Genomic DNA, 11,921 nt, shown 5'->3' with positions numbered 1-11,921 from the left:
GATATTTGTACAGCATTCTGCTTTAATCTCCACAGCTGTTATCTCTTTCCTCATACATTAAGCTGACAGCGGTGAGATAATGGCAGTGTGATGAAGAGGTCTGTCTGTGTGGGTGAGAGATAAAGAGTTAAATGTGTCCGGACTCTGCTGCCTGTGATTGGCCCGCAGCTGCAGCGCTGGGACGGACAACAAGTCTCCGCTCTGTGCGCGCTGGAAAAGTCACTTGGTGGACGAAGCGGAGTACACAGACAGGACTGACTCTTGACAAATTAGCATATGGGACTTTTATTGTGATTAATGGAGGAGTCCTGGTTCATTACAGCTCCGAAACCGTTACTTTTTCTCAGAGACGAGCGCGCGCTTGTACGTTAGAGTTTGGTGAAAGGTCGACCGCGTCACTTTTGATTCATGGACTCAACACGGACTGTAGCTACAAGTATTTCTGTCAAGAGGCTCATACAAGGTTGACTTCATTCATTGAATATCCAGGTATGCTCTCATAACACTTATTCTTGACTTCCTTCCATTTTGTTTGTAATTTTCCTCTTTCTTTGCACGTGCACCCGAGCTACAAGTGAGCAGCATCAGTGACATTTACTGTAAGTGTAGTTAAGATAAACTGGCAAAAACACGTTTTCATGAATGGTTAGCTCATTTTAGCTATTTTAATATTTGCCCGACATAAACACAAATGTACGGAGCCCCTGAAGTCCCAAAGGTTAATATTTTTTTAGTTAATTAGTAAGTTATTAGATAGTTAACTTTTGCGCTTAAGATAAAAATGTATCACCTTTTGGGACTTCAGGGGCTCCGTACACATGTGCTATCACATAAACTAGTATTTCTTAAAAAATTAAACCCCCTTAAAGACGGTGGACCCCTTTGAAAAGACCCCAAACCTTACTTCTGATTGTATTTGACTGCAAAAAATCACTCTCATACATTATGTGATAGTGCTAACTTTTTGCTAATGTAATTATATGGAATATATAGAGTCTATTTTGGTAATGTTGGCATTAAACTTATATTTTAGGTTTAAGTGTAGTTTGAAAGGTCAACTCAGCCAAAAAACTTTTTCCAGCTAATCAATAGTGTATATTGAAAACGAAGTTGCAATAATTGGGGATTCACTAATCACACTAATGTTAAAATAGTGCTATATTTCGTTTAGTTGTGTATTTTTAATAACAATGTAAAATTGGCTTTAACAATAAGATAATTTTTTTTGTATTATCCCCATTTGATCTTAATGAATTTGCCCTGCTATGTGTGTACCCTAAATTTGTGTATATAGACTGTATTTGTGTACTCTGTGTGTAAGTGTGACCATGTGTCTTACAGACTGAGGAAACATGAAGTTGTCCTTGGACAGTTTGAGCGTCCTGAAGATTGTGCTGTTCTTCTTCGAGGCGGTTTTACTGACCGACTGTGCACGAGGTGAGAGCTGCTTCACAAACGTTCTCTCTGTCTTATTAATGTTGGGCATTTTAAACCTGGAAGGTAACCCCAGTTTCACAGCTCATTATAACTCAAGTCGACTGGCTGGTTTCTTGTGAGCATGAAGAAAGTCTCAGTTGGCTCTTTGCATTTTTTTCACACCGAGAAGTAAGAGACGGAAAACTAAGAAGTAAAAAAATCTCTAAACAGGGCCCAAAATCAACACAGGGCAGGGGAAGGAGAGAGGGCAAGCCAAACCCTACCCCCAGTTTGTGTGTGTGTTTCAGCCATGGCGGTGTGTGTGAGTGTGTGTTTGTGCTCACATTCACTACGGCTAAACCAAACAAACATCATCCATCAGCTTCCCAGGGTGAAAGAACACAAGTCAGTGTAAGAGTCCAGCTCTCCCGCGTCTGGCCAAGGGACTGCCTCACATCGATGTGAGTGTGTGTGTTTGTGTGTGTGTGTGTTCATGTCGGAAATACTGCATGGAGAGTGGGAGACCTCAGTGCGACCACAGCACGGTTTATTGTGCCAGTATCAATACTTTTCTTTATAAAGACAACTTACTGTAAGCTTGTCAACAGGTTGTGAATAACTGTCGAGGCAATTTCAATGATTTCATCCCCCATCACTGACTGCTGAAGCGTGTCTGATGCAATCCAGGGCCGCGAGTCAAAGACCGAGGCACAACTTGAAACTTACACTCCGGGTTTAATGAGACAAATCTGAAAGGCAGACACATTTCCCCGGAAGACCTCGAACTGGCAAAACAAGCGGGTCTGTCTTTATCCTCAGGCTCAGCGTGGAAGTGAATTCAAGAGACGCCTCTTAGGTACAATACCTGCATGTGGCTATCAGGGCTGGAGGCAGAGGGGGCAGAGGGGGGCTGGCGGCGGTTTAGAGGGTAAGATTAGATCTGTGGGTCTGCAGACAATGCCTCATTCACAGCGTGGCGGCTGGGCCTTCACGGCACGACTAAAGCAAAAGTAAACAAGACGTGGAGGCTAAATAAGATTAGACGGGCAATTTTGTGTGTTTACAGATTAACAGATGTCAGTGGAGGAGCAACCCAAAGGGGGAATCAGACGTGATGATGGAGAGCGGAGGTCCGAGGGGTCTGACTTGATTTAATGTCTGAGAAAAGGATGAATTTACAGCCTGCTTTTCGTAATTGGTTACAGATGCTTGGAGAGATAGAAACACCAGCAGTTGGCAGGCAGTCTGAGTGAGATGATATTGAATGATGTTTGACAATCTGTGAAGTGTGAATATCGCACAGCTCTCCCAGCACAAGCAGCGATACAGTGAGCTCTGTGTTACACTCCAAATGCAGCAGCTCGACTCTGACATGCTGTGAAATACAGTCCGGGGGTTTTGACTTGGAGCGTGTGCTTTTATGGTGAAGCCAAGGCCAGAAAAAGCTGTTAAACTGTCCCAGTAAAATTTAACAATGTACGATGACATCTTTGATAAATGTGAATTAAATTATAAAGGACAGGCTTCCTTTGACTGAGTGTGAAACAGTGCAAAAAGTGTTACTTTACTGTTAACTTTCAAACAATGCACCTCACGAGACAGTTTGTTTGGGTGAATGATTTAAAGCCTGTTGCTGTCAGTCAGGCGTCATCTGACCCTGGACCCCCTGCCCTTGTGCCACACACACACACACACACACACACACAAGTACAAATGGACCCTCCCTCCTTCCGCTGCTGCGACTTTGCGACTGGCCAAGCAAGAATGATTCCTTAAGACCCCCCTTAGGAACCCCCCGCACTTCCTCCATCCCAGCCCCTCCCTCCCTCTTTCTGGTGCTCCACCACCCCCAGCAGCTGGAGGAGGTGCTCAGTGATGTGTCCCAGCAGAGCCTCTAATGTGGTGACAGGCCCGGGGACCACTGGGCTCCACTAGCAGAGGAATGCAGCAGCCTGGACATATGGATCTGCAGAAATGCACCCTGGGAGAAACAGAGAGGCACCAGGTGTCTCCGTTATGCACCCCGACTTCGCTAACAATGAACACACACACGCTGAATCGTGCTGTTTGGATGCATTTTAATTGGAAACAGGCATCGCATACAGTTGTGTCGTTTTTTGCATGTATGTGACTCCGCTTTGTTCCTGTTTTTTCCAACATCACACACATTTTTGCTTCACCTCTGGAACCATCTGGGGAAGTTTAGAGCATGCAAAAACTGCTCTGCAACCCTGTCGGAAAATATACATTTTATAGCGGCGTTACATCATGGTTTCATAACAAGAAGGTACTATGAGATGCATTGTATGCCAAGGGCTTTTAAAATCACAAGGCCACTTGGCTCCCAGACAGTTTTCCATTTCCTCCAACCATAATGAGGCTAGTTTCTCAGTAACCAAATGCCCCAAAGTCTCTCTTATTTTTTTAAATAGCTCCTGAATAGTAAGAAGGTGTAGCGGTGGTCTTGGGCCAAGCTGGAGAGACTCGAGGGGAGAAAAGGAGAGAGAATTGTGCTGAAAAAGCTGCTGTGTAGCATGTTTTTTTACAATCCTTGCCCAACGCGCACTTTAATGCTCCATTTAGGTATTAGAAATAAAAGCAGTTTCATTTTACGTTTTGTTTTCACCCCACGGAGAACGTGGCAACTCGATGGGAATTCAAACATCTCTGACAACATTTCAGTTGTAGTCTGTGTTGCTGTTCAATGCTAATCAGCCTCAACACCAAACTCTGCCTGCCACTCATCTCACACATGTCCACCTTCCTTTTCCCCTGTCTCTCTTTGCATTTCCTCCCGTTTATTACCAGCGTAAAGTTAAAGGAAGTGAGTTAAGTTAATGTGCTGTCGTTAAAACAAGGCACGAGCTGACCTTTACTCCCACCAAGTCTCTATGCAGCCCCTATGTTCTAAGTCTGGGCCCATTTACGGAGAACAATGGATGGATTATTAAGTGCTGCGGTCCCCCCAGGTTGGACAGGGCAGCGGTGATTAATTTTAAACGCTCCTCATCCCTGTAGACCGCACTTATTTGCCGTCTATTAGAACCCACAGCAGACGGGGGACTCTCTTTACTGAGGCGCTGCCATTTAGAGGTGCGTGAGAAGGAGTTACGAGGGCCGCTTTCGTGCGTCTGAATATATGCGTGTGTTTTATTAAGCAGGCTGAAATTACCCTGAGAAAAGTCATGATAATGAGACATCCAAGAAGCACAGAGCAATTTGGAAAACCTCAGAGGTACACCAACAGCTATTCCCACTCCACCTCCTTCTCTCCTAAGCCAGGTGGAAATAATATTCCTCTCGCTACGACCCTCTAGTTTCTATCGCGGAAATAATGTTAGCACCCCTACAACAAGCCGTGTTCCTCATCTCTCAGCACGCACGACGACCCCGTGAGCTCCGGAGGAAACACTCGGAGGCAGGAATGTGTCAGACTTCACCCCTCCGAGGGGATAGAAAGGAAAGGGCTGTAGCTGTGATAAGTAGTCATAATGGAGGTCAGTTGGTGTTTACTTTAGCGGGGTCATATAATCCCTGTGAGCAACACTCCCCTCATTGACTGACTTTAATGGCCACTTCAATTAGCATTCATGTGGAATCTCAACAAGGCATTGTCCGCCCTCAGTGTTTGTCCCTCTCAGCTGTATGCTAATGCTCGGATGCACAGGAGGATAATTTTCTTTTATATATTTTTTTAAGAAAATTGAATTAAACTGCGGTCTGCGTGTGTACAATGCTCATTAGTTTGTTTGGGCAGTTGGCTCCGGGCGTGTTTTCAGACCACACACACTCTTCCTGCTGGCTGAATGGATTTGGGTTCAGTTAAATAGAATTCCTTCTTGCTCCTGTTAACCTTCACAAACCCCATGGAGCTGCTCATAGAGGTGCCAGACTGTCACCATTCAGATGATAATCAACTTTATGCGCCTCCCTGGTCTGACTTCCTGAAATGACCTTATGTATGAATAAAATCTGATGTTTATTGCTGTTTGGGTGTTAAATAAGCATCCAATGATACTGCACACTGTTTAAACTGCTGTGTTACACCCTTGGCCAAGGGAAGAGCGATCTGATCGACTGGAAGCGAGCCCGTAGGTGGGGGTGAGGGTCCGCCTCGCTGGAACCTTACAAGTGACCTTACAATAACATTGCAGCTCCACAGTGGGAAGTGTTTGTCTTGCGCAACCCCTCTTTCTAAGGCTCCTTCATTTCTCCAGTCCTGCTCTGTTTTTTCTTTTTCTTCTGAGGAGCCAAGTCAGAGAGAGACGGACGCCCCCTCCTCCTCCTCCTCCTCCTCCTCCTCCTCCTCGTCCATCTCCCCCTTTCCATCAGTTTTGTGTTCCACAGATGTTCGCTCAGTTACTAAATGAAATGATGAGTTTCCAATTGCTCTCCTCTTCTGACCCTCAAAAAGAAGAAGCCGGTTTTGTTTTCCTGTAGATTTGATCTTGTATATTTACGATTTGGAGTCTGCATCCAGCTGCAGGCAGGAGGCGAAGGAACTTTTCATCCAATTTTCCTCCTTCTTCCTGCCTCTTCCCTCAAGAAATGGCTCTTTGTTGCCCCTCTCCTTGGAGTACAGCCACCTTGCAAAAAAACCTATACAAAACACGTGCCATGACAACCTTTTGTTGTCTCAGAAAAAAACCTGCGATGCCATGGTGGCCGTCAGGATGTTGCCTGGACGGAGCATGTTTGGACAGGTTTGCACAGTTGTCATTGTGATGCTCGTGAATAAAAGGCTGATTTAGCTGCAGAAATATAATCTGGATCATCTTAGCTCGCGTACTTGCCACAGCCCGCTTGAATCTGTGCTGACTGTAGCCGCATACTGACTTATCAGAATACCTAATCAGGCTGCCAGGAGGTATCCTAACATGATGATATGCCTCTTGTTTTTTCTCCTCTGCGCCTCCAGTCTTTCATTGTTTTCCTCATGTTTATGATTTTGGGAATCAGTTGGCATCTTTATAATCTTAGACAACAGCGTCTCTTTTGTAAGGAACTATCAGCCTCTTTTTTCTCTCCCACCTCCTGCTCTTTAGGAGGGTTACATTAGAAATCACTTGCTGTCCTGACAAAACCCCCACAAACACACACACACACGCACACACGCATACACCAACCCTGCCGTTCTGCAGTTAAAAGGTTGATTGAAAGTTATGGTGGTGGCAACAGCGATGGCTGGCTGAGCCCAAAGAAAGCCAAGCCAGGGGACAGCGGGTATAACGAGCTCTGAATGAGGCCTCAGCTGACTTCCACACACACCCCCGGACCCTCCTTCCAGTTTCTTCTACCCTCCTCGATCCCCCCCTCCCATCTCTTTCAGTTCGCCTCCGTTGGGCTTCAATGAGACCCCACATGGCTTTGTGGCTTTTGCACTTCCACTTTGTTTTTCATTAGCGATTCTTTTGAGCGACCTCGGAAATTCTTTGTGCATTGTCCCCATTGATTGAGCTCAAAAAGACCCCGGTTCGAGCGATTCCTTGTAACAGTACGTCAAAATAGGAGTTTTCATCGGGAGCGTATAAGCTGTCAAGATGGAATTTGTTTGCGCCCATTTTCAGCAGCAGCAGTCGGTCTCAACAGCGGAGGTGCAGAGGAAAAGAGGCCCTGATTTTTCATTCAGGAGACGGATGAAAAAATGTCCCTGCTTTGACTTAAAGAGAGGAAGAGGACAAGGGAGGAAAAATCATTTCAGGAGCAAAGAATATAATGGGTCATATTTTATAGCAGGACTACTGCTGCTGTCCCACACTGGAATCCTGCACCATGCAGTGAGACTGATTTGATTTCCTCATGCACGGGGATGTGAGTCTGAGCCTTGGATCAGCCCCCAGGCTGGATGTACTTGGAGTAAGATGCTTGGCAGATGTGGGCACTGCTCCATCCATTCACTTTTTCTGTGTCTAGATTGAATATTAGCTCAACAGACTGTTCTTTTCTTTATTTTTAGCCACGTTAGCGGCCTGATCAGGGACGGCAATGTCGGCTTGTTGTTGGGACTGTCAGTTCGTCCACTGTTTTGGTTGACATCTGTATTTCACAGGGAAATATGTTGACACACTCTGCATGACATTCTGTGCAGTTATTCAGTGTCCCTGAGGGGAGAATTGTAGTGCCTTTGGTGATCGTCTGACTTTTCTTCTATTGCGAGGAGCAGTTTATACTTTTAAAGGCTCCAAATATTATATTATATATAATATTAATTTTCGCCTAGGCTCCAATTGGCATTGATGAGAACATGAAGCCTGTGTACACACGCTAATCTCCACCCCTTTCCGGCACGGTGCTATGCTCCGTTGGTTACTTCTGAGACTCCTTGTCATACCAGCTACAATTTCCGCCCGTCTCCGTCCGAGCAGCGCTCGAACATCGTTCCACATTTGTTGGCACCGAGTTTGATAAATGGACGGAATGAGTAATAGATACAATAAAGACCTAACAAGCGTAACATCTTCAGTGTTTAGTAACCCTGTTTCGGGCGTGTTTGTGACGTCAGACGGTGACGCAGCAGAAAAGAGACCGAAAGGATGATACTTCACTGGCGATGGGAACTGAGACAATCAGCATCTATAAGCATGTCTTCCTGGGTCTGAATAACCCGCGTCAAAGTGCCATCCTTTCATTTCATTGGACACAAACACCTACAAACCTATACACATGCAGTCGACGCAAAGAGGTAGAGACTCAGCTGTATTTTCTGTTCAATGCTTGAAAATGTAATATCATTGGCACCTTATTATCCGTGCAAAATGTTTACATTCATCAGATATAAGGCGTTAGGATTCAAGATGATGTCCAGAAGTCCTTTCCTTACTGTTCTGGTCATCAGTCGCCTGTTACTGTACAAATAACACAAATGAAATAACTGTCCGGCTCAGCCTGGACAGTTGATTAACAAAGAGAGAGACAGCCAGACTGGCGGACAGAGATGGATAGAGGGCAGTGACCTTTTTACAGCCCAGTCGTAAGGTGAACTGGGAAAGCACTGAACAAATTGTCACTGTGAAAGGGCGAGTACCACATCGTAATGACAGGCTCAACAGCTCCACGATGACAGATTGATTTCAGACAATATTCCTGGATTGTCAAGAGGCCCCATTGCTGTCAGTGAGAGCTTTGCCAGTTCCTCCACCCCCTCTGTCTGTCTCGCCTTGCTTCTCCCCTCTCTGTCTCGTCCCTGTCTCGCTCTCCTTTCTCTTTCCCTCACCCACTCCTCTACTAGCCTCTCCCTCCCTCCTGCTCCTGCCTGAATCGCCCCATTCTGCCCAAACGCTCCTGCTACATCACAGTCTGTCATTGGGCCTCTCCTGAAAGGACCTTGTTGACAAAGGCGCTGGTGTAAAGCGCTTCCCAGTGTCATGGAGATTGTCTGATCCTCAGCTGGTGTAGGGTTCCTGAAGACACAAATCGAGGGGCTCTCTGTGCCAGGCTCGCCCATCATCATCATCACACAGATGTGACCACAACATACAGACAGACACATACTCTGCTCTGCCGGTGACAGCATGTCTGGCTCACAACGCTCTTGTTTACAGCCTCTGTGCATCTCTCACAGTCAGTCAAACATCAGGCCAACGCAGAGCGACAGTGGCTCGACTTAATAAGACATCTGCATCTCATTCCGCACCTCCAGACTGGACTCCCGACTGCGTCAACTGTACACAGCGAGCCAAACGTAGCTTGTATGGTTAGTTTTTTCCTGCTGTGGAATGCAGGAAGGTTGAAAGAGGAGGCATGTGCAGGGAGTGGCAGGATGCATCTCGCTGTTGACTGATGGAGGCCATAAAACAACATAAACACAGTCCTTATTATGAGGAGACAGTGTTACAGACTGACAGGGTTTATTGTCCAGCTAGCATGCTGGGGAGCACTGATTCCCAATGTTTTTGTTGAACTAATCTCTACTTGTGGATACGGGATAGAGGGCCAATACTTTTTTGGAACCAACTGAAAGTTGTCTGTTTGGAAGGAGCATTGAAAAAGTCAAGTAAGAAAACTGGCATCAAAAACTTGTTTGAACTTGTACCTTTATTTATATAATCTTTCATCAAGTAATTTCTGATTTGGGTAAACTCCTTGAAAGACTTCTTGTTTATCTCAACATTTATCATGTGAAAGTTTGGCTTTGGCTTATCGAGTAATGGTGCTGAAACTTGGCCATCTTACCAGCGCTGCCTCTTTTTTCTCTATTAACTGTGACTCACACTTTTGGCCTCCAGGCCCTTAAAATGAAATGAAATGTTAACTTGTGAACCCTATTAACAGGGTCCAAGTGTTGGTCTGAGTTTGGACATGAGTTTCATGCAGTTTAATCCAAGAATGAGTTTTCCTTTTCCCATTGTATTATTTATAGGTATAAATTAGACCCCTTAAAGTTGATGATTTGAATCATCGCTCTAGACTGAGTCAACTTGCATTTTGTAGGTTGTATATCTGCACTTTTGTTTTTACGCTCCATCATTCTCCACCGAGCAATGCAGAAACAACAGCATTGCGAGCTTAAAACTTTACAGTCTCAGCATTCATCATTCACAAGGTTTTTACCCTGAGCCAAATTATCCTCAGAGGGCTCTTCCTCTCCAAAACAAACCAAGCCCGTAACTAAAACCAGTCAAAATACTGCATTAAAAGGGCCAGCTGCCAATTTTCAACCTCAGTCCGATCATGCTATTATGGGAAGCTAATTCCATTATGGTTGGAAAAAAATGCAGTTTGGCTCTGTGCCTTTGGACGATGCTATCCGCTTCTCCAATGGGCCCTGGAAAACCTCCACCAGACTACGTGAAAGGCGTCATCTGGCGGAGGCCAGGGAGCTCGCTAAACTACACTTCCTCAATCTAGGATGCCGGCCTTTGATCTCATGTCTCGTTCAAAATCCTCAGGTTTGAAATGCAGACTGCAGACCTGAAGATTTGTTAGACGATCCACCGGTATATTCTCATTGTATTTCAGATTCTCTTCGCTCTGAGCCATCGCCTGCAGCGATCAATGTCCTTGACTGGAAAACGGTAGTATTTCACTCCAGCGTCTCTCGCTGAGCCGTTCCTTTCAGAGGGAGGGGCGCAATGCACGCTGGGTGTTGTAGGAATGTAGAATGGGCGAAACCACAAACTGTTTGTACAACTTTCTCCACAGCTATGGCGCCAATTTAAAATATTATTGCTTCTATCGATTACAGAGAACACCAGCTTTGACTGACAGCGGCTTTTTCCAGGGGCGAATTTCTCCTTTAAGCAGTTTCAGGTTAGAAATCGTCGCCTCTCTGATGCTCTTTGGCACTGCTCCGAAGACTGCGAGCCGAGACGCTGCAAAACTTTAGCTCACAATCTGACTAAAATCCTTCATCCTGCTTAATGATCAGAATCTGATTTGGCTGAGAAGATCCTGAGTGTGCTACAGCCCGAGTATCCCTTGTCCCCATTTTTCTTAAATCATTCACATCTTGAGCACGCTCAGATTTCTTGTGGTATTGCTCTGGAGCTCCCAAACCTCATGTCGGGAAACACTGGATTAGAGGAGCTCTAGAGGGTGTGTTTGGTTGAATACTAGTCTTAAGTAGTTTTATCTCAAGACTTCTTTTCCGTGACTTTCTGAGGACTACGGTTGAATGACATCCAGATGAATGACTCATTTTGCCTCCAAACTTACATTTTATTGTGTATTTGTGAGGGAGAATACGAGACAATACACAGGCAGCCGGTCCAGAGCAGCCAAACACGTGTGAGTGTTCACACAATGTCCCTTTCAGTGCCAAGTGGTCGCTCTATCTCCAAACCTATCAGACAGACAGTAATAAACAGGTGCTGGCTGGTGCCCTGCTCTGTGTTGCAGAGAGAGGTCTGTTTGAGTGTGTGTCATGTGGCCGAGGCTGAGCCCGGGCCAGGGAGTAGGGTGTGAGATTGTTGGGATTCCTGGTTACTGCCGCCTGGGCCCACCTAATCCCCCCTTCACTCCCCCATGCAGCCCTCCTCCCCTTATGAGCTGTGTGTTAAAGGAGGCCTCTCTGCCATCTTACCCTCTGCTCCCTGCCACTCTCTAAATCAAGCCTCCTGTCTTTAACCCTCACCCTGCGTCTCTCTCCTTGGCTTGTTTTTTTTTCATTTCTCTCCCCTCCTCTGACCCCTCGTTCTCTGTCTCTGCCTGTCACTCCATCCAGCCTTTTTTTTCCTCTTCCCTTCCCAGCATCCCTCCTGCTGCCTCTTCCCTGATAAGTGGCCCTAAGCACACACTCAGCCCCTGTGTGTGCACCGGGCCTTTGCCTAATGGAGTGAGATAAAGCGACTAGAGAGCCACTCACTGTGCGCTCTTTATGACTGACTCACATATGCATGAAAAGTTAGTGCACTGAGTTAGTGTTTTACTGTGTTTTATATTTATTAAGAATATTTTTTCTTTATTTTTGTGATGTCATGCATGTCAGCCAGTGCAAAGATATGGCTCTTTAATTCATTTTTTAATAGTTTTCAGCGCTTTATTGCACACGGGAATAAGGGAAATCG

The 11,921-nt window shown here is 45.6% G+C and overlaps 1 protein-coding gene across 1 annotated transcript in view; it reads left to right on the top strand.

The window, feature by feature from the left end:
- The first annotated feature begins 237 nt into the window (after positions 1–237).
- The window catches only part of LOC138591359 (fibroblast growth factor receptor-like 1), a 31,556-nt gene continuing 19,872 nt past the window's right edge, over positions 238–11,921 (top strand). Inside the window, exons 1-2 of the mRNA XM_069661932.1 lie at positions 238–489; positions 1,342–1,437. Of these exons, the coding sequence (XP_069518033.1) occupies positions 1,353–1,437 (85 nt within the window). The 5' untranslated portion in view covers positions 238–489; positions 1,342–1,352. The remainder of the gene's footprint in view (positions 490–1,341; positions 1,438–11,921) is intronic.

Source organism: Semicossyphus pulcher, unplaced genomic scaffold, assembly GCF_022749685.1.
Source record: "Semicossyphus pulcher isolate SPU_LCO1_2020_fin unplaced genomic scaffold, fSemPul1.0.p SCAF_14, whole genome shotgun sequence".
NCBI classification, from domain to species: Eukaryota; Metazoa; Chordata; class Actinopteri; order Labriformes; family Labridae; genus Semicossyphus; species Semicossyphus pulcher.
The sequence above is the reverse complement of the archived record's forward strand: the minus strand, read 5'-3'. Positions and strand labels throughout refer to the sequence as shown.